This window comes from Dicentrarchus labrax, unplaced genomic scaffold, assembly GCF_905237075.1.
Source record: "Dicentrarchus labrax unplaced genomic scaffold, dlabrax2021, whole genome shotgun sequence".
NCBI lineage: Eukaryota > Metazoa > Chordata > Actinopteri > Moronidae > Dicentrarchus > Dicentrarchus labrax.
This window is the reverse complement of record NW_026136722.1, coordinates 11,493,863-11,515,617: the sequence shown is the minus strand read 5'-3', so window position 1 is coordinate 11,515,617 and position 21,755 is coordinate 11,493,863. Positions and strand designations below refer to the sequence as shown.

The 21,755-nt window shown below is 37.8% G+C and overlaps 3 protein-coding genes across 14 annotated transcripts in view; 1 reads left to right on the top strand and 2 right to left on the bottom strand.

The window, feature by feature from the left end:
- LOC127357082 (myosin heavy chain, fast skeletal muscle-like) overlaps positions 1–1,716 on the top strand; it is a 31,432-nt gene extending 29,716 nt beyond the window's left edge. For all 5 annotated transcript variants that reach the window (XM_051389252.1, XM_051389254.1, XM_051389253.1 and 2 more), the window contains 6 exons: positions 38–163; positions 271–441; positions 571–675; positions 1,065–1,160; positions 1,256–1,387; positions 1,601–1,716. In XM_051389252.1, coding sequence (XP_051245212.1) covers positions 38–163; positions 271–441; positions 571–675; positions 1,065–1,160; positions 1,256–1,387; positions 1,601–1,621 — 651 coding nt within the window. In that variant the 3' untranslated portion in view covers positions 1,622–1,716. The remainder of the gene's footprint in view (positions 1–37; positions 164–270; positions 442–570; positions 676–1,064; positions 1,161–1,255; positions 1,388–1,600) is intronic.
- Positions 1,717–1,844: 128 nt separating this feature from the next.
- Positions 1,845–10,132, bottom strand: LOC127357091 (sialidase). Of its 7 annotated transcripts, XM_051389273.1 has the most exons (21): positions 9,912–10,132; positions 9,380–9,494; positions 9,205–9,290; positions 8,970–9,110; positions 8,711–8,867; positions 8,111–8,277; positions 7,560–7,730; positions 7,266–7,404; positions 6,989–7,155; positions 6,403–6,573; positions 6,080–6,224; positions 5,805–5,971; positions 5,209–5,379; positions 4,886–5,030; positions 4,600–4,775; positions 4,269–4,430; positions 4,013–4,163; positions 3,779–3,927; positions 3,242–3,430; positions 2,850–2,888; positions 1,845–2,739 (listed from the first exon to the last, which is right to left on the bottom strand). In XM_051389273.1, exons 1-21 carry the CDS (start codon positions 9,963–9,965, stop codon positions 2,338–2,340), a joined length of 3,264 nt encoding a protein of 1,087 aa, XP_051245233.1. In that variant the 5' UTR covers positions 9,966–10,132; the 3' UTR covers positions 1,845–2,337. The 7 variants fall into 7 exon arrangements, with proteins under 7 accessions (XP_051245233.1, XP_051245239.1, XP_051245237.1 ...); XM_051389279.1 differs by lacking the exons at positions 4,886–5,030; positions 5,209–5,379; positions 5,805–5,971; XM_051389277.1 differs by lacking the exons at positions 5,209–5,379; positions 5,805–5,971; positions 6,080–6,224.
- A 772-nt stretch (positions 10,133–10,904) lies between these two features.
- On the bottom strand, positions 10,905–21,478 carry stxbp2 (syntaxin binding protein 2). 2 transcript variants are annotated; one of them, XM_051389290.1, is made up of 19 exons: positions 21,362–21,478; positions 18,906–18,955; positions 18,740–18,821; positions 18,148–18,224; positions 17,953–18,028; positions 17,588–17,691; positions 17,037–17,185; positions 16,871–16,955; positions 16,154–16,284; positions 15,926–16,033; positions 15,736–15,793; positions 15,553–15,618; positions 15,213–15,293; positions 13,396–13,537; positions 13,194–13,300; positions 13,002–13,100; positions 12,829–12,914; positions 11,712–11,872; positions 10,905–11,604 (listed from the first exon to the last, which is right to left on the bottom strand). In XM_051389290.1, exons 1-19 carry the CDS (start codon positions 21,396–21,398, stop codon positions 11,525–11,527), a joined length of 1,779 nt encoding a protein of 592 aa, XP_051245250.1. In that variant the 5' UTR covers positions 21,399–21,478; the 3' UTR covers positions 10,905–11,524. The 2 variants fall into 2 exon arrangements, with proteins under 2 accessions (XP_051245250.1, XP_051245251.1); XM_051389291.1 differs by having other exon boundaries at positions 11,712–11,869.
- Between the last annotated feature and the right edge of the window lie 277 nt (positions 21,479–21,755).

The window sequence follows — 21,755 nt, the reverse complement described above, 5'->3', positions numbered from 1 at the left end:
AATATCACATTAAACATGGCTTTACTTAAACATTTAGAACACCAGTCTTCTGAACACCAAGAAGAAGCTGGAGGCTGACTTCATCCAGGTTCAGGGTGAAGTGGATGATACAGTTCAGGAAGCAAGAAACGCTGAAGAGAAGGCCAAAAAGGCTATCACTGATGTGAGTTTACATCTCAAATTTGCTGTTATGTTTTTTGTTTACATCCACTGATAATGTGTAAGGTTATTATAGCTTATGAGTGAATTAGAGACCATTTATCATTTCAGGCCGCCATGATGGCTGAGGAGCTGAAGAAGGAGCAGGACACCAGTTCTCACCTGGAGAGGATGAAGAAGAACCTGGAGGTCACAGTCAAGGACCTGCAGCACCGTCTGGATGAAGCTGAGAACCTCGCCATGAAGGGTGGCAAGAAGCAGCTCCAAAAACTGGAGTCCCGGGTATGCTCTATATATAAATGCTCACATATCAGTTTAAGAATAAAATCACACTTTAAATGTATCAAATTAATTTAGCCTTCTCTGCAAAAAAAAAAAACATCTAACTGATTGTTTATTTTGACGTTTCAGGTGCGCGAGCTGGAGACGGAAGTTGAGGCTGAGCAGAGACGTGGAGCTGATGCTGTTAAAGGTGTACGCAAATATGAGAGGAGAGTGAAGGAGCTGACCTACCAGGTAAATTTATTCCACTGGTGAATTTAACTAAGTTAATTTACTCAAGTACTAATTTAGACTACATTTCGGAGGGTAAACATTGTACTTTTTACTCCACAAAACATTTTTGACACTCTTTAAACTCACACATTTCCAATTACCCTCTCTGATTAGACGTCTAGTCAGGTATAAGTTGGGTGGAGCTATGCTGGGAATTAAACCCAATTACTCTGCTTAATGAGTACTTTTGATACCTTTAGTGATTGTATCTGAATTCAGGACTACTATTACTTGTAACAGAGTATTTTTACACTGTTGTATTACCACTTTTACATAAAACATCTAAACACTATTGCAAGGGCTTAATTCTGCTTTAACACTCAATAAGTGACCATTCTTTATCTGTATAGACTGAGGAGGACAAGAAGAATGTGACCAGACTTCAGGATCTGGTGGACAAACTGCAGCTCAAAGTCAAGGTCTACAAGAGACAGGCTGAGGAGGCTGTAAGTGAACTACATTTATGTGACTAATCATGTAGCTTAATTATAATAATATCACAACTTACAACTAAATCAATATAACTCTAAACCCTTCACAGGAGGAACAGGCAAACACTCACATGTCCAGGCTTAGGAAGGTTCAGCATGAGCTGGAGGAGGCACAGGAGCGTGCTGACATCGCCGAGTCTCAAGTCAACAAGTTGAGAGTCAAGAGCCGTGATGCTGGAAAGGTAACTTTTTCATTGTCTTTAACAGTGTTATATATCAACCCTATTTATATAATTCATCTATATAACCATGTTTTTTACCTTCCAATATGATACACATGTATAATAACCATATACATAATAACCTCAAAGTTTTGACATTCCATAAAATGTAATGCATTGTTTACATTCCTACAAACACTGCCTACAAAGACTTACTATCTCTCTTTCTTTCAGGGAAGTGACTCTGCTGAATGAGATACAAGATCCAGCTGAGGCATTTTAATAGAGTTCATACAATATGAGCCCCTGAAATCTTTTTTCTGTAAATCTTCAATAAATGTTAAACATTTCTCAAGAATTCTGTTTTCTTTTCACCTTCTTGTGTGTCAAATTAATAACTCTGTAATTATGTGAAATGTTACAAATAGGCTCGAGGCTCATTTGTTGATTATGTAGATCAAATAATTAAGAGCAAACATGAATTGGCAATCAGGTTTAATTTAGGTATTTCCGTTTGCATTGTTATACATTTTTTGTCTGACACTGTTTGCCAGAGTACTGGCTTTAATTTCCATCTACCTATAATTTCTCTTTTTGGATAGCAGAAATATAGCAGTAAGTACTAAAGCAATATTATTTTTAACTGTATACATTGCATTCACATTTGAAAAAACAAAGCAATGAGTTATTATCCACACCACTGAGTTTAAAACAAAATAGACAATGTATACTGCATATATATGGAACATTTAACTAGCAAAGAAGAAAAGAAAAGCTTCAACAAATCACATCAGTGCTGAAAATAAAAACAGCAAGGGCTAATACTTAGTGCAGGAATATGAAAACTACAAATATAATTAACTTTGTTTAATAAATTATTTCCCAAGCCAATTACGGACTTCTAACATTTTATCTCCATTATTTTCTTGAATAGATAATTGACAATGTGGCATACCTGACTATTGTTTATTTCAACCATTCTTCTTATCTTTCTTTCCACCTCCCTTTCCTTTCCCTTGCTCCCCTTTGCATTTTTGTCCTCCTTGAACCATCCCCTTCTGCAGATGGGCTGTGTGAACCTTCTCAATCAGAGAGAAGCAGTCTTCCCCTGGACTGATAGGGCTGGTAACAGCTTCAGGATGTGCTTCACTGGTTGCTCCTGGGTTGGGAGATGATGGCCTTGAGTGGGCTTTTCCAGGACTTGCATGGCTTGGAGAGCTGTGCCTGGACTTAACATCGTCTTTAGGGACAAGGTTTAAGTTGAAGGACATGGGTCTTCCAGGTGCCGGGCTCAGTGGGATTACAACGTTTTCTCCAGGTGCTCCTAGAGTAAGGAAGACTTCTGGGAATGTACATGGTTGGTCAACATTTTCCTGTCAGGCAGATAGGAATCAAATAAGCTTTGATGATGGTACACATGTTTTATTAAGACAAAACCTTGGCCAATTAGCTCACAATCTACACAAGCTGAGACACAGCTTACCTGCTGTGATGTGAAGCTCATGGACACCCTTACTGTCATCTGTAAAGAAATAGCATGTCATTGATTTATTCAAGTGTTTCAGTGACTATTGTTTAGTCTTTTATTCATTGGTGGCCGACTCCAGAAAAGTTTAAAGACTAGGCTTAAAAAAATCAAAGCAGATAGCAAAAGTAGCTTCAAGAAAGGAGCATCACATCGCCCCTGACTGAAACCCTTATCTGGGTAGGGTATGGTCACTACATTTACATGCAGTAATAATTAAACAAATGACAGCAAATGAATGTGACATATATGACTGTGATTTATATTCCTTTTCCTCTCCTGGTAGTCACACTTCTAATGAAGACAAAACATTATTATTATTGTTGTTATATTTGAGGTGAGCAATTTACCTGTGCTGGGGAATTTTGCTTCTTCTGATAATCTGTATCAGGGGTAAATGAAGCAGATTTAGGTAGGGCTCTGGGGGAACCAGATTCTGCATAAGTCTTTTGGGGTTGAGAGGTTGGTCTGGGACAGTCTTTCCTTGTTGTTGTTGGTGTACTTTCAGCCACAGTAATGTGTGGTGGCTGTGGGGAAGCCTTGCAGAAAAAAAATGAAAACAAAGGCCAGTTGAGCTGTCAAGTATTCCGCCATAATAGCTCAGATTTAATAAATCATAACCAATTATGGGTATAAGGCTGTCCATTAAGCAAATATGTCCATGCCCAGGGCATCAGCCATATCTAAATTTGGAGGCATAAAGGTGCTCCAAAATCTAATCAGCTTCAACAAGGGGAACCTATGGTCCAAGTATGACATTTCAGCCATGAATACTTCTTGAGTTAGGCACTTAACACTGTAAACACAAGAATGTGCCCATACACTGACATATATCATGTCTTGTATACCATTCACTATCATCAGTAATGAAATTCTGTGTGACTTACTGGTGTTGTAGCCTTTGTATTTCTACCATTCTCTTTTCTTTCAGTGTTCCCACTTATCCCTGGCAGGGTAGGAAGTGTAACACGCTGATCATCTAGCCGTCGTCCCTGACTGGAGGAAATGATTTTGAAGAATGCGTCAGCATCTGTACCTGTTATGGAGAGTCAAGAGTTATTTATGTGACATCTTGGAGAGAGACAAACACATACTTGATCTGACTGCTTTTTTTTCCTGACCTGTGGGTACATTATTTATAGCACTTCCATTGTGTGTGGGTGTGGCAGGTGTACTTCTGGGTTGTAAAGAGCAACGTTGCTCATCCATACGTCCACCTTGTGAATGACTTATCATTTTAAAGAGCTTTTCCTGCTCAGCTGGAGATGCCTCCTAAAAAATATTTAAACAAAGAAAAGTAATGAGTGGGACAACTCACAAACAACTTATCCAACAGACAATAAAATAATCAGGAGAAAAAAATGCATGACATCTTACCTGCTGATGTTGGTCAGTTTTGACACGGTTTAAGGAGGAAGAGATCTGGGTAGGTTTATCAGATGCATCTGAAATGGGGTGATCTTTACGCTGAGTAGATGGGGTACCCAGATTCTGGGAGATCTGGGGCACAGAACATCTCTGTTCATCCATCCTTGAACCCTGTGGGCGGAAATTAGAATATTTTTTGTTATGTTGGATCAAAGCAGTTGGATGTATTGTTAAACATATTCTATATCTGCAACAAACTAAAAAAGCTTGAAGACTAAAGACAAAAACTATCAATAACCGTTCACAGTGGTGTTTACACTATGCTATATCTGGAACCAACCTGGACTTTGGAGACCATGTAACACAAGTAGCTTGTATCCTTCTCTGCAGCAGTAGATGTTGATGTGGTACCTCCATTCCGTACTCCTGGTAATGACGGAAGAGACACTCGCTGGTCATCAAGTCGACTACCCTGAGAGTTAGCCAGAAGGTTGAACAACTTTTCAGATTCTGAATCTAGAAAGGTGAAAAAGCCACATATTGGTTTTATGATAAAATGTGTAAACAGTGATTGCATTACAACATGAAAGACCACTGAATTAATATGAACATGGTTGCATTCTAACCTTTGGGCGGCGTGCTCTCACTGGGCTTATGTTTGGGTGTGGACTGGGCACTAACATTTAAGACACATCGCTGTTCGTCCATTCGCCCACGCTGGGAATTATTCATTAAGGTAAACAAATCTTCCTGCTCAGGCGAAGCCAAGACCTGTGAGAAAAGTGTACAATGCATATTTAGCTCAGTAAGTAAATAATCTGAAATATAACTTTAATGCATACATAAATGGACATTCAGATTGCAGATCTAATATGAATTGTTGTTTTTTGTAATTTAATGTAATTTACCTCTTGGGGTTAAAAATGATAGCAGTAACTTGATCATATACCTGTTTTTGAGATTCTTTATCTTTACTCTTTGGTCGTTCTACGTCTGAGCTGGGGCTGAAAGAGCTTGAACGTGGAGGGCTTATACCAGACATAGATTTATCATTTTTTGAGCTCTGGGTCTGGTGGGTTATTGGACTTAGCGAGCATCTTTGGTCATCCATTCTGGAACCCTGAAAAGGCATTAGGCAATCATTATTGATCAGCAGACACATTTCTTTAACACATAACATTCCACACAACACTGAGTTCATAATGGTTTTGTGTAATAATATGATTTAAAGAATCTACACTCTAGAAAGCCACACTGTCCACTGGTTAGAATTTTACAAATGAGATATCAGTTTTCAGTAAAACTGTCCTATGTGAAGACAGTGACATGCTTTGACCTGACATTGGGAGGAGTGACCTGCTTTCTGTAAATGTATGGCTGCCTTTTTGTGTCACCTTACATAGTACATTTTATTTTGACCACATTCTAGTTTCATATTTGTGCAAAATTTAAAGCCAGAACTCATATCACTGAAGTATTTTGGTACTTATCAATTTCTATCAAAATATAAAATATTTTGTTTCTTTGAAAAAGGAAAGGACTAACCTGGGCTTTAGAGACCATGTAACACAAATAGTTTGAATCTCCTCCTGCAGTAGATGTGGCATTTTCCTTCCGTACTCCTGGTAATGACGGAAGGGACACCCGCTGGTCATCAAGTCGACTGCCTTGAGAGTTAGCCAGGAGGTTGAACAACTTTTCAGATTCTGAATCTGGAAAGGTAAAAGCAACATATTGGTTTTATGATAAAATGTGTAAACAGTGATTACATTACAACATGAAAGACCACTGAATTAACATGAACGTGTTTGCATTCTAACCTTTGGGCGGCGTGCTCTGACTGGGCTTATGTTTGGGTGTGGACTGGGCACTAACATTTAAGACACATCGCTGTTCGTCCATTCGCCCACGCTGGGAATTATTCATTAAGGTAAACAAATCTTCCTGCTCAGGCGAAGCCAAGACCTGTGAGAAAAGTGTACAATGCATACTTAGCTCAGTAAGTAAATAATCTGAAATATAACTTCAATGCATACATAAATGGACATTCAGATTGCAGATCTAATATGAATTGTTGTTTTTTGTAATTTAATGTAATTTACCTCTTGGGGTTAAAAATGATAGCAGTAACTTGATCATATACCTGTTTTTGAGATTCTTTATCTTTACTCTTTGGTCGTTCTACGTCTGAGCTGGGGCTGAAAGAGCTTGAACGTGGAGGGCCTATACCAGACGTAGATTTATCATTTTTTGAGCTCTGGGTCTGGTGGGTTATTGGACTTAGCGAGCATCTTTGGTCATCCATTCTGGAACCCTGAAAAGGCATTAGGCAATCATTATTGATCAGCAGACACATTTCTTTAACACATAACATTCCACACAACACTGAGTTCATAATGGTTTTGTGTAATAATATGATTTAAAGAATCTACACTCTAGAAAGCCACACTGTCCACTGGTTAGAATTTTACAAATGAGATATCAGTTTTCAGAAAAACTGTCCTATGTGAAGACAGTGGCATGTTTTGACCTGACATTGGGAGGAGTGACCTGCTTTCTGTAAATGTATGGCTGCCTTTTTGTGTCACCTTACATAGTACATTTTATTTTGACCACATTCTAGTTTCATATTTGTGCAAAATTTAAAGCCAGAACTGATATCACTGCAGTATTTTGGTACTTATCAAAATATAAAATATTTTGTTTCTTTGAAAAAGGAAAGGACTAACCTGGGCTTTAGAGACCATGTAACACAAATAGTTTGAATCTCCTCCTGCAGTAGATGTGGCATTTTCATTCCGTACTCCTGGTAATGACGGAAGGGACACCCGCTGGTCATCAAGTCGACTGCCTTGAGAGTTAGCCAGGAGGTTGAACAACTTTTCAGATTCTGAATCTGGAAAGGTGAAAAAGCAACATATTGGTTTTATGATAAAATGTGTAAACAGTGATTACATTACAACATGAAAGACCACTGAATTAACATGAACGTGTTTGCATTCTAACCTTTGGGCGGCGTGCTCTGACTGGGCTTATGTTTGGGTGTGGACTGGGCACTAACATTTAAGACACATCGCTGTTCGTCCATTCGCCCACGCTGGGAATTACTCATTAAGGTTAACAAATCTTCCTGCTCAGTCAAAACCTAGATGTGAAAAAAGTGTACAGTGCATAATAAGCTCAGTAATTAAATAATCTGAAATATAAATCACATGCAAACACAAATGGACATTCATATTACAGATCTAAAACATTGTTTTAAAATTTTGTAATTTACCTAAGTAGCTTAACTTCATATACCTGTTTTTGAGATTCTTTATCTTTACTCTTTGGTCGTTCTACGTCTGAGCTGGGGCTGAAAGAGCTTGAACGTGGAGGGCCTATACCAGACATAGATTTATCATTTTTTGAGCTCTGGGTCTGGTGGGTTATTGGAGTTAGCGAGCATCTTTGGTCATCCATTCTGGAACCCTGAAAAGGCATTAGGCAATCATTATTGATCAGCAGACACATTTCTTTAACACATAACGTTCCACACAACATTGAATTCATTATGGTTTTGTGTAATAACATGACTTAAAGAATCTACGCTCTGGTTAGAATTTTACAAATGACATATCACAGTTTTCAGTAAAACTGTCCTATGTGAAGACAGTGGCATGCTTTGACCTGACATTGGGAGGAGTGACCTGCTTTCTGTAAATGTATGGCTGCCTTTTTGTATCATCTTACATAGTACATTTTGTTTATTCCACATTCTAGTTTCATATTTGTTAAAGCCAGAACTGATATCACTGCAGTATTTTGGTAATTATCAATTTCTATTAACATTTAAAATATTTTGCACTAACCTGGGCTTTAGAGACCATGTCACACAAGCTGTTTGAATCTCCTCCTGCAGTAGATGTGGCATTTTCCTTCCGTACTCCTGGTAATGACGGAAGAGACACTCGCTGGTCATCAAGTCGACTGCTCTGAGAGTTAGCCAGGAGGTTGAACAACTTTTCAGAATCTGAAGCTGGAAAGATAAAACGTGAAAATAGGTGAAGTACATAGAAAGAGAACTTAAATGAAAATTACAATGAAAATGGAACTGTCAACACACCTCTGGAAATGTTGATAAAGACAGAAATTTATAATAATAATTATCATAATTTTATTCGTAAAGCACTTTTCAAGCTTCAAGCAAGCATATACAGAACAAAAAATACAATGAGAAACACGGGAGTCCTCCACCCATATACATATAAAATTAAGAACTAAGATAAAAGTGCTAAAATATTAATATAAATGAAAGAGTAAACCCATGATCCTAAAACAGGCACAATTAAAATTAATTATGTGATGACATAAAACATCATAAAATAATGAAAGTGTGGGCCATCTTCTGAAGTTGGGTCTTCGGGAGACCCACCCACCCATTTATATATACAATGAGTTTTAATTATCACCTGTGTTTGTACTTGCAGCAGGCTTTCTGTCTGTGTGTTTGGGTGTGCAGGGAGCACTCCTGCTAGGATCCAAGGAACAGCGCTGGTCATCCATGCGTCCACGCTGGCCATGGCTGATCATATTCACAAACTTCTGTTGTTCATCAGGTGTTTCTGTCTATTGGACAAAAACAGCGTGATAAAGTTTTTTAATACCACATAGTTAAAGAAGTCCGTAATCATTAAAGCACCCAGAATGATGCAGTAGGACAGAACAGACCTTTATAGTATTGGAGTGGTCACGTTGAGGGGGGACCTGTAATTGGTTTACTGGTACAAACAGATGCTTCCTGTTTGTATCTGGAGTACTTTCGGTGACAGAGATCTCAGGTGCAGAGCCGTGATGGTCACTCAAAGGTTCCTGAGAAAACAAGTCACATTTGGAGTAGACTTCAGCCATTTATTTCATCACACTACCTGTGCAGGTGCATGCACTAAACCCTTTAGTCTAGTACCTGGTAGTTTAACCCTGGCAATGACACACAAAGGTGTTGTCCCTGTTTATCGTCCAAGGTATGGGAGAACTCCTCATTGTTTGAACCTGTGGGGAGCAGGGGTGAAACAATCAGAAATCAAATTACTAAAGGACAGATACATTACAGATAATATCTTTGTGTCTGCTGTCCCAACCTGCAGGTGTATTTTTGACTTGTTTTTTAACTGGACTCAAGACGCAACGCTGTTCATCCATTCGTCCACACTGTGAGGAACTTATGATGTTGAAGATCTTCTCCTGTTCCGTTTCCTGTTGAACACCAGCCAAAAGAAAAAAAAATAGTGTGAACTATCCCAACTAATAGACAGTTTATCCTTGGCACTAAGTTATACCAATCAGTCAAACCCTTTTGGGTCATTGCACAATTTAAAGAGAACTATATATAATAACACCTGGAACCTATGTTGGGGATCAATGCAAAATATGAATGTAACACCAAAATTTTATTAATTACAGTATATTTCATTGCGAAAAGTTGGACTGTGGAAAAGAACAGCATAAAATATTTACTTCTTTTGGTCACTTTCTAAAAATAAATACAATTCTGAACAAACACCTAACACAAGAACTAATACATCAGTCAAGACTGTAAGGAACAGAAAATGCACTGATGGCAAAATGTACACAGACTTAAATGAATTAATGTTTTTCTACAAAAGGTCTTACCAGCGCCGTCTTGGTAGCTTCAGATTTTGAGTCCATTTCAGCAGCTGCTATCATGAAAAATGAATAAGAAAAAAAAAAAGGTGAACTGTCCTCTGCTGAAAACTAGATGAAATGTGCAGAAAGTTAGCCAAAACTACTTCCTGTAATTGATGAAGAAACCCTTCAATACCCTTTTTAACAGAACTACTGTTTGTGCAGTGGAAATGATGGTCCTGACTGATTCTACTCCAAATGTGTACTGGTTGTCTTGGTGGAAGGCTTTTAAATAGAGTTAAGTCCAGAGTATTAACCATTACCATTAAAACCCCAGCCAGTGCCCCGATCTTAACATTATGATCTGTAATCCCAGATGAAAACATAATCCTCGACATGGAAAGGGATGATCTTTTTCACTGGTAGGTGTACATGTTCTCCCTTCCGACCTAACATTGTACTTACAAGCTCCCACAATGTCAAGATATGGCAGATGTAGGCATATGTCCAGTTCATGCAATATTAAAAAACACATATACTTACTTAACATACTTAAAAATAAAGTCAGATAAGACATACTGGTTAAAAGGGTCATATGGTAAATGACCTTGTACTCACATCATGGAGAGTAATGAACTGAACCACAATGTATCAAAATAATAATTGGTCAAAGCTTATCCTCGGAGGACGACAGAACATCTGCTGAATATATTGATCAAATAAAACCATTTGAAATAATGGATTGGTTTATGGCTATACAAATTCAAAGACAAGATGCAACAAATCGTAGTACACTCTCTTAAAATATTAAAGGTATTAAAGGTGGTTTAATAAGCTATCAAGTCAAAAGATCTACAAATCTCAAACAATAAATCTGAGCATAGAAGTTCCTTCTTGACTTTGTGATCAGGATGTGTGACAAAGCTTGTAAGTGGACCATGAGTTGAGATTATTGTTATTTACACATTTAAAACTTTCTATGCCCTTTTAAAGTTCTCTGAAATACCACACACGACACAATTTAAAGTGAATATTATGTTTCTTTTATTACTCTTTTTAAACAACAAAGAAACAAACACCCACCACACATGCTCCCAGCAATATATTAAAGTACATGATAAGTGTGCAAGATTTCATTAAACAGCAGTTGAGACATTCTGTCTGAGATGAAATTCCCCAGATAAGGGAGGAAAAAAAAAGGTACCTTGAGAAAAAAAGAATATACAATACATACTTCTACTGACGTATATACATCTACATTAGGCTCAATAAGATTTTTGGTGCAAGATGATCCAGTTTTAAGGCAATGACGCAATTGCTTGAGTGCAAAATTAGGGAAATCAAATATTTATTGTAGTAACAAAAATAACTATTTGAATGATATTGGTAAAATAATCAAAATATTAATAATCTAATTAAATATTTTAATACAATTTCCATCACAGCAGTATACAGAACCCAATTCATAACAAACAATAAAAAGAACATTCTAAAATAAAGAATCACAAATGTTTTCTTCCATGGATACATCTAAAATGCCTCACTTCAAACGTCATAGATGCTGCAACAGAAGACCAGCAATCCATCATTTCAAATGAAAGACCCTGATTCCAGTGTGCTCTTCCCTGTTCGCCGTCAAACTAACAATCAGGATTAGGAACTTTGTCCAGACTCTTCAGGTCATTGAGGAAGCTGGTTGGAGTCAGGATATGAGATGACCCTGTCAAGGAGAAAATAATATTTATAATTTTTTAAAAAAGGGGAAAACATCTTGAATGTTGCTTTTTCAGGACAAAAATCAAGGCTGCCTCAAGAGTGATTACTCACCAATCAGTACTTCCCATTTCCCATCGGTGGCTCGAGTGACTTCATAGGCAGAGCGCATCTCTGAGTGTGACACCCCACCAATCACAAATATAATAAGCCGAGGGCCAGAGCGATATTCTGTTGGAGTTTTATTTTTGTGCCAGTGTCCAAAACGTGCACTGCTGTAAAAAACAAAACACAACAAATTAAAAAAAATACTTGAGCAACAAGTAATTATTACAAAAACTAAGGCTTATTTGTTATTTTTTGTTATTCATTACACTGAAATGATCTATAATCATATACTTTTTAGTACAGTGTTCACATTAAATTGACCCTGGTAAATAAATGTGAATGGAAATCTTATAAATCAATTAGTCGTATTGGCAGCATGTCAGAAAAACCAACTTTTTTCCAGTCTGGAGGCAAATGGTTCATCAGTCACAATCAGCTGGGAATGTTTAAGAAAAAGTTAAATGTGGGTGAGTGCAAGAGGCCCCTGCTGATCACACTCCAAGTTTACGTTTACACTGAATTTATGTTTTTGTTGTAATGCTATGCTTACTACTCCTGCTAATCAGTTTCACAATGCCACAAAATAGGTCAACTTAACCTCTTTTCAGACTGTCATGTCGGGTTTTATATAGCCAGCCTATATTCTAGTGTTAATATTAATGACTACTCAGTTTTAATTCTGCACTTTGCTAAAAGGGAAGGAGACTATCATTGTGCATTATGCAGATTATTATGAGTGAACCTACATCCATGTAAGTGGTTTGTACAAAACACTATCATCATGACAGGAACTCCCTGAGGGATTATGATGATGATGTATTCAAAGCAAAACTGAGTTAGTTTCACCTTTTCAACTCTGTCAAAAGCTTGGCTCCAACTCAGTTACAGGGATAAAAGCTTTATTTTGACAACCCTAATCTGTCTTCTACCCCAGTTAATATTTTTTACTTAAAAAAAAAAAAAAGCACAACAGTGAATTTTTCAAACAATTTGTTGAACATAACATAACAAATAAAGGTAAGTGGGGATTTTTTTTTTTTCAAGCTGTAATTCTGTATCTACATCGGGAACAAGGTGCTGTTCATGCATGACAAACATTTTCTTTACCGTTTCCAGCACCCACCTGACTGCAGTCTGAGTTGTGTTGATGGGAGCAGGATCAGAGATGAATGGCCACTGCTTCCTGTCCAGTTTGTCCTCTATGGCACTCTGCAATACAGAAAAACAAATAGTGTAAAAGCCAAAAACTAAGCAGGTGTACCTGCAACATCAAAAACCAAATGTTGGCTCTAATACCTCCATGATGTCTTTGATGATGGGTGTCCATCTTGAGAGCTGATATGTGCTCTCTGTGCGCTCCCTCCGATCTGTCAGAGTTTTCCCAGCATTGCGGCCCTAACAAACAACATGACATATGTAACAAATACAGAGGAATACATTTATATTAAAACAACATTGAGACTGTAAACAACCAATCAAGAAATTTACCCCAGCTATTATGTTACAGCCCAGGTTCTGCAGGTTGGTGATGATGTTGCTATCCGCCTGTATGTTTGCATGCTGGATGAGCTTGGCAAGGTTTTCCTCCCCAATGCCTAGATGGATAACCAGACAGGTTTTTGAGCACAAGAAATGTCGGTTTAAAAATATAATATTAAATAAAACAAAAAAAGCTATGACAAGGGCACACCTGTTTTCTTGTGGAATATGTACAGCAGTATGATGCGGATTTTGTCATATGCCTCAATTTCATTGTTGAGGAGCACAGGGACAATGCTCTTCATGGCATCCTTCAGAGGTTCCCCTTCTGCATTGGCTCCCATTGCCAAGTCCTGTGGAAGACACCCGTGGTTAACTATTAACTGCAATTGGAATCTGAATTACCAATTACAGCTCAAGTCAGCTGACAGCCAACTCTCAGGGCAGCTGACACAGGAGGATTACTTGCCTTTCAACCTTATTCTATTTATTTTCCTACTACTTCTCTTACATGACCATACTATGGTTTTAAGAATACTGCATAAGCACTACTGCTTTGACCCTTTCACTAAACTACTTAAAGGTTAATGATGGTGTTACATAAACAATAAACAGCTATAATATTTAGCTCATATTTACAAAATACAAAAAATGTCAAAAATAATGACAAATATTGGCCACTTGACTTAGGCTTTTATACTTACAGTACATCTAGCTTTGGGATTTCCCTGTAATGCAATCCTGGGGCACTGTGTGACCTTCCTAAAAAGTCTTGCTAAGTTTTATGATGAATTTGGACTAAGCCTTGTTAGGGCCAATCAACAACATAACTTTTTGTGAGCAACTGAAACTAGATGGAGGCTAGAAGAGCACATACAAATACAGTACAATATATTTATAACCTTTCACACATATATTTGTAAATGCCTGCCCAAACAATGTGGGTAACACACACACAAATGACAGCTGACATAGAGCTGCTGCTGTTTAGATCACACTATCTGTCTTAGAGCCAAAACATATCCATTGGATTTAAGAGGCAGCTTTCAGACTTGCTGACAATCCATTAGTACGGTCGAGTGATTCACTCATACAAAAAGGCCCCATTAACACCTGCATCTCGTAATGCCACAACCATGCATAGCTTTTCATTTCCTGTGTGCTTGTAACTTATCTGCTGTAAGACTAACTGTGGCAGAATATTTCCCTTCAGGGAGACAAAGCATGTCTGGCACATAAAAACAACAGACTGGGGCTTGGCACTGATATGAACCAGGGATTTATCCGAGGCTCATGCTGATGGAATGACTTCTACATTACCAAGTAGTAAATGTATGTGTTATTTAATGCCTTTACACTCGGTAATGACATAACAGCTCCTTCCTCATTTCTGTAGATATATGGATTTTGATGACCGGACACAAGCTTCTTATGCAATATTACGATTGCAATTCTCCATTAAATATCACCAGATTGTGCCAGTGAACATACCCCAGAGGAGCTATAAATAAAGACGCTTTCATGTCTAGGTCACTAAGTGTGTGCCGTGAGTGGGGCAGAGTAAATCCATGTCCGACATTTTCTCTAAGATACTTACTGTGAGTGGGATATTTTAGCTGATCCCATGTGATATAAAAACTACAGTCTGACAGGATGTTTAGCCAACAAGGCTTGAGCAGACAACTTCCAAGAATTTTAAGTCAAATGGTCCATTTGTCATCTATGGGTAGCTTTCTCTTCAGGGATCAAGGGATATTGTCATATTTCTATTTATACCTCCAACTATAGATGTACAGGACAACTATAGCCTCACTCATGTCATTGCCATAAAACCGTAGATGCAATTAACTGGACCTCCACAGTACGATTAAAAACATTACAACTATGTTATTACGTTTTTAAGAATCAGAGTTGTTTTTTGCTACAATGACAATGCTGTTTGTGTCCTAATTGCTCTGAATCAAAATGTCAATGACGCTGTCAAAAGATGATTTCAACTGTACAACCCAGAAGTACAAAAGTACTGACCTGTTCCACTTCACAAAGCTTATCAAGAGAGGCCTTGAATTTCTTCATACAAGCTTCAGCTAGGTGCAAGTGAGTAGAGTACTGTGAATGAAAATGTGTAAAGATGAATTATAATCTGATTTATAAAACCTTTTTTCAAAGCTACAAGCAAGATTGACAGATCTGACATGAGAGAGAAACTTTCTGGATCTACTACACAGGGAGATATCAGATCAGATAAATACTAATTCAATTTAAATATATAGTCCTAATAATAAACAGTACTTCCTTTACAATAGATTACAATTAGATGATGATACAAAAAGGTGAAGAGTTGTTTCTTTTCCTTCATCCCACTCACCATGCTCAGCTCCTTCTGATACTGTGGCATCTTCTTTAACATCTGAGAGAGATCTTTTATGTTGGCCTGAAATGCAAAATATTTTTTTTTACCAAAACTGAATCATAAGATAAAAATAGTCTTCATGTTGTATCATTTGGAATAATAATTGTATTATAATTAGTACTGCACATGAATACTCACATTGTCAGTGCACATTCTCTTGCTCTCACAAAAGGAACGAAGAAGCTCTGTCACTTTCCTGCAACAATGGGTTTCGAAAAGGATTCGTTACCTTGTGCAGAAGCACATTTACAATAATATTACTTTAAGTACCGTAATTCAAGAAGTACTAAGATACAACAGATATGCTCATCAGTTGTGACAGACTTACTTAGTGACATCTGCAATGTGCATATGTCTGAGCTGAACCCAGAGCTCATCATCTTCGTCCAATAACACTTCTCTCTCGTTTGAATTCCCAATGCCGGTTGTCTGATAACTTAAAAATGCAACAAGTACACATGTACAGGACAAATGAGTATGGAGAAGTGGTATGCCCAAAAAAGCACACTGACAAACAAAGCAAATAGACAGCAACCGATATATGATGTTCACTCACGCATAGATGTCCTGTTTGATATCTAGCAAGTCGTAGGCCATTGCCTGCAAGGTCAACTCATGTAGAATAGGTGAGATGGGATCAAAGCCACGATCAACAATCAGTAGCTGGGATCGCGCCTTATCTGCACCCTAAAAACAGTGAACATAACATATATCATCTTCTACTCTTGAAGGATTTACTTAACCAATGCATAATACATTTAGATCTAGTCTCCAGTACACATGAAATATAAAGCCCCTAATTATGTTTTTGTGACTGTGTCATGCAGTGAAAGACAGTTCTTATCTGTACAAGTTCAATTTCACTATCTTATGCACAAGGCAGCACTTCCACAAAGTCGTACAGTCAAGTACAATAAAAATACAGTGAACTTTAGATGTGTGGGGACAAAAAGTACAATAATACATGCCTGTTAAGACCCATCTCAGGAGCAAGGAAATGTCAGCTAAGAAAGACAGAAAAAAAGAAGGGCAATAGGGAAAGGTCCAGCAAAGCGTGAGAAAAAGAATCATAAGGAAGTAAAACCCAGAAACCACAGAAACGTCAACAACCTGGGAAGGTGAAGAGCCCAAAGGAAGTGTATTCTCTTATATGGGATAGTTGGTTTAGCAGAAAAAAAGCAGTATGAAAATTCAGTTCACCAATTTTCATCAAAGAATTGTATTAATACAGTAGAACACATAAGAATTGTTGTGGGTTGAAGTAGTTTCTAACCTCTCCCATGCTTGGGTTGTCAGCTTTGTGAGCAGTAAGGCGCCGGTAGACCTCCTCAGCCAGTCTAGCATTTTCCTCTGGTCCCCTTAAAGACAGAAAGGTAAACAACCAAATCAGCGAATTCAGTGGCAAAATTATTTCACTGTAGGATGGAAGGCTTCCATACTTGCGGTAACGGATTGCAGGGTACTCCTTAAGTGTATCACACAGGGTTGCGATCTGCTCTGCCAGATTTTCCATCATTTTTTCTTTTTCTTCATTTGGCTTAGAACTATAGAAGGAGAACAAGGAGGTCGGATCATCCAGGGAGAAAACCTGCAGGGGTGAGAGGGATTGAGGTTTAGAGTATGTTAACAACAACAATCTGCACTATTTATATATTTACATTTAATGGTAAAAAAAATCCTGTGCGTATTGTGAAAGGTGTCACTTTCAATAATAAATCCATGGAGAAGTATGACCCCACTCTACAGTTCCCCCCAGCTCTAGAGAGCGTTTCAGCATTTTCGGCTGTTTTGTTCACTCTCCCATCAATCTCTGATAAACCCTCAAAATTAGTGACTAGCTGGTAAACATAGCGGAGCATTTAACAGCCAGAGAAAGATCAATATCTCAGGAGCTGTTAGTAATCAAAACATAGGTAAAACAAAAGTGAATAACAACTGCACAGCCAAATAAAATCAAGTTAGTTAAAGTAAAGAGGAGATCAGTCCTTACCTGAGACTCATATGGCAGGAAAGCAACGTTGATCTCTTTTAAAGTCTTGACGACCTTGGCAACTCTGGCTCTGCCAATCTCCGCGAAGAGACCATCTGGACAAGCTATGGTATCAAAAAGAAAGAAAGAAATACATTAGAAATGGCTTAATGTAATTATTCAACATATTTTGCACAGTACGTTTGAATTTAAAAGGTGAAAAATGTTTCTTATATGTTTAAACTCGGTATGTTTTTCATGAAATTGATGATGCAAATGTGCACAGTACTACACACACCTACACACACATACACACACACACACACACACACACACACACACACACACACACACACACACACACACACACACACACACACACTTACTGTCAGTGAAGAAGATGTGTGCTGCTTTGTAAGTAAAGGCAGCGTCTTTGAAATCGTTAATGAGAGCACGAACAGACTGGAATTGGAAACAAATTTTTGCTTAAAAGTTATACATTATATAAAAAATATCACAATGAACACAGAAGATCTTAACATTATGAAGGGAATTCTGAGAAAAAGGCAACAGCAGCTAACCTTCTCCACAGGTGAAATCAAATAAATGGCCTCCAGACTAGAGATGGGCTCCCTTCGTTTATTGATGTCCTCCACAACTGAAAAAGAGAAAACGGAAGACTTTTAGTTCAATCTAAACAATCTGACTTGATAAATGTAACTACAAGTGAAACATCATCATCATGTAACATGAAATACTCTGATATAATGTACCAGCTAAGTAAGCTCTGGCATGAATTGCAAGTGTCTGTGGAATTCCTAGAAAGGCATCAAAAACATTGGGATCTTGCTTTCATAAGGATGTTGATAAAATGCTTCTACAAGTGCAAATTCTGAATTTTGTTTTAATTGTGCCATCCAGATATAATATTGGGAAGAGGATGAGCCTTTTGTATGTGACCAGGACAACACTTCCTACCATTCACTTGAACCAACAAAACCCTGCTCTAAAGATATACTGTAAATATCCCAGATTGTTCTAAAACAGTTTGAAGAAGATGGCAAAGGTTAAGCAACCCTTCAAAAAAATTATACTGGTATCTGTTGGTTTGATGCCTCATGTATACAACTGATCCATAGGAGAAAGAAGAAACATGAATTATCTGCCACTTACTGGTCACCCCCTCTGCCAAAATGTCAGACATCTTGCAGCAAGAGGACAGAATCCGCATGCTCATGTGATCCACAATGAGAACCTGAAGAAACATGAGATAAACAGGACTTAAAATAATAAACTCGGTGTGATGGGGGATTTTCAATTCTTATTGGGCAACTGTTACCTTCCATTCTCCATCCTTCTTAACACTCTTGATGACCCCGTTGAGGATTTCTGAGGAAGGGAAGAAAAAGATCCATATACCATTACAGAACTATCAATAATTTCTGAGGGATTTTAGTAATGACACCAATACAGCAATACGTGGCAATGCTGTTTGAGAACCAGAAGTAGCATAACAATAATAATATTTTATGTAATAGCTATAATTTACCAAACATTCAATTATATATTGTGTCTCAGTGGCTAAATAGTAAACAAATACATGTGTGGCATCAATGAAAGGTTTATTAAGTTAAATTACTTTCATTTAAAGTAAAATATCAAACTGAAATGTTGAGAGATTTCACAAATAAACACAGTGCAAAGGGTAAGAGGTCAGTTTTTTGTACAACGCTCTACATCAGGAAACAGGAACTTTCTAGAAACAAACAACTAGCACTTGTATTTACAAACTCACAAGTTAGTTGAGTGCAACTTCCTTGTGTTATACTGTTGAGATTACAGTGTATGAAGATCAGACAAAAGCATATTTGTTCCAGGGACTTCATAGGCACAACAGCTGAGGTGTGGTACTACTGGTGAAACAAAACGGAGGATTTCCTGCAGTGTTTTATAGTGAGGGTGGGCCACTTTGCCCAAAATGCCCTGAAATCAAATATTAGCCTTCGGGGTAAAAGAGCAGAGGCACTATTTGATACAGTAAAAGCCATTAGATTTAGTGTGGCTACCATGTAAAGGTCAACATCTACTCACCAGGATCTGGGTGACTTACCACCACAGCTAAAGCATTTCCTCCCTTTAAATGTGTATAGAGAGACCTACACAGATGTGATGTAATGTTCCTGACACTTAACTTCCTTGTTTTATCTCATTAGAAACACATCAGTGACTTCCGAAGACAATCTGATTACTAAGTCACACTAACACATCAATACACTTGTTAATTTACATGATAATTGGCTGCTTATGGGAAGTTAAATTCTGCAGTTTATTAAAATATAAAACATGTAAATGTTTATACAGGAAACTGATCGTTGGCGTGGGTTAGGTTTTTTTTAGAAATTATTTTGGACCAAGTGGAAATTACTCACAAATGTCTCGTCTTGCAATGCCCTATTTCCATACAGGGAACTGGAAAAAATGACTACTTGTAACCGGAATTGTTTACATCAAAGCAGACAGCCATCAGGCCATTTTAGCAATCTTGATCTTACCCTACGTATTTGTTAATTTTTCAAATGTACCAAAATATATCTGCTTGCAAAATTGCCCTGACTTGCCCTGACCGCTGTGTTAGGCCTTATTTGACTTTATTCTGTCACTGCTCTGCGGTTACTGACAGATCTTATTTAGCACTGTAAACAGTGACAAGGGAGTGGACATCCCCATTCTTTAACTCAACTTGTGCGCACAAGTGTTTTCGAGCATCACGCTCAAATTGGGGACAATTTCAAAGACATGAAATAGCATACTCCAAGGCTCATAGAGGAAATAGGTTAAAGGCCATTACAGACAAGTGGATAGTCAGTACTGATCTGATCTCTGCATCCTGGGCATTGTCAGGGCTACTTGTATTACCAGTCCAGACCTGAGGATCTCAGCAATCCTGGGTGACGGGTTCACACTACACTGCTCTTTTTTACAAGAGCAAAATGTACAATCACAGACACATCTCCTAACTCCTGATATATTGAGTTAAAGTTAAAGGTTATATCAGTGTTCAGAGAAACTTTGGTTTTACTCAACCACTTAATCACAATGCTTAAAATGTTAAACACATGATAATGCTATTTCTCTTTGAGGATATTTGTGAATACAAACTGCTCTAATCAATAATTATTAAAGCAACATGTAACGTTATTAAAACAAAATGCTTTCAGTGGATCTATGACGTTATTTAAACAACAGTTATTTGTTAGACGAAACGAGACGAGTGAGTTATTAAATATATAAAATATATGTAACGTTTTGTGACAAAAAGAAGCTGTAATTTTGTTGATGTTTAATGGCTCCCCGCTGATTTACAGCACAGCCATCACAAGCGAAGTTGTCGAACTTCCTTTTAGGTTAGCATGCTAACGTTAGCCTATAACGTAACTCAGTGCTGTCACAACATTTCCACTCAACGACTTTCTTCCCTTTATGTCACAACAACGTCAGCAAAAAAAATAAATAAAATAAAACAACACATACAACGCAGAAATACTACTTCTTATTGTTTGTAAATGAGTTACTTGGTTGGTGATAACGTTATTTACTTCGGTAATGTTAAAATGTGAACTGGGACTGGAGCAGGAAGAAACCTCTGGCGGACCGACACCAGCGGGGTGATGCGTCGCAAGTTCCCCGGCGATTTATCGACCTCCGACGAGATAAGTTCGCATAAACTACCTGTGTCTCTTTCGGATGGGATCAACTTAAGAAAGCAGACAACGTTAAAACGAATGTGTCACTTACTTTCTCCTACTACCGCCTTCAGCCCACTCGGTGCCATCTTGACAACTAGTCTGCTGGTTAGTCGGTCACTTCCTTGTTGTGAGAGCCTGAGTGGTTCAAGCCCACAGCTTTGGGCAGTGAAATGTTGCCCCCTTGTGTCCGATACTAGTATTGCTTTTTATATTGACTATATTGTTGTAACAAAGTGCAAATATATCGGCAAAGCTACTTTAATACTAATTAATTAAAATAAATTAATAAAATCTTGTGCAATTCCTGGCTTTTAAAAAAAATATATATTCACTGTGTCTAGTAACTGTAATTTTCTGTGGGTGAACATTATTATAATCACATGGCTTCCATCACATCACATCACATGAAGAACAGTATTCGTCAGCCTCTCACATTGTAAAAT

What these genes read in the sequence shown, in the direction of transcription:
- LOC127357091 (XM_051389273.1), bottom strand. Translation starts at nt 9,965, where the DNA reads ATGATAGCAGCTGCTGAAATGGACTCAAAATCTGAAGCTACCAAGACG. An exon ending in TGCTGCAAGTACAAACACAG is followed by an intron (nt 8,278 to 8,710) that starts GTGATAATTAAA and finishes TTATCTTTCCAG; the next exon opens with CTTCAGATTCTGAAAAGTTG. An exon ending in TGAGAGCACGCCGCCCAAAG is followed by an intron (nt 4,776 to 4,885) that starts GTTAGAATGCAA and finishes TCACCTTTCTAG; the next exon opens with ATTCAGAATCTGAAAAGTTG.
- stxbp2 (XM_051389290.1), bottom strand. Translation starts at nt 21,398, where the DNA reads ATGGCACCGAGTGGGCTGAAGGCGGTAGTAGGAGAAA. An exon ending in ACAACCCAAGCATGGGAGAG is followed by an intron (nt 16,285 to 16,870) that starts GTTAGAAACTAC and finishes CACTGTTTTTAG; the next exon opens with GGTGCAGATAAGGCGCGATC. An exon ending in AGCTTTGTGAAGTGGAACAG is followed by an intron (nt 13,538 to 15,212) that starts GTCAGTACTTTT and finishes TGTCTTCCACAG; the next exon opens with GACTTGGCAATGGGAGCCAA.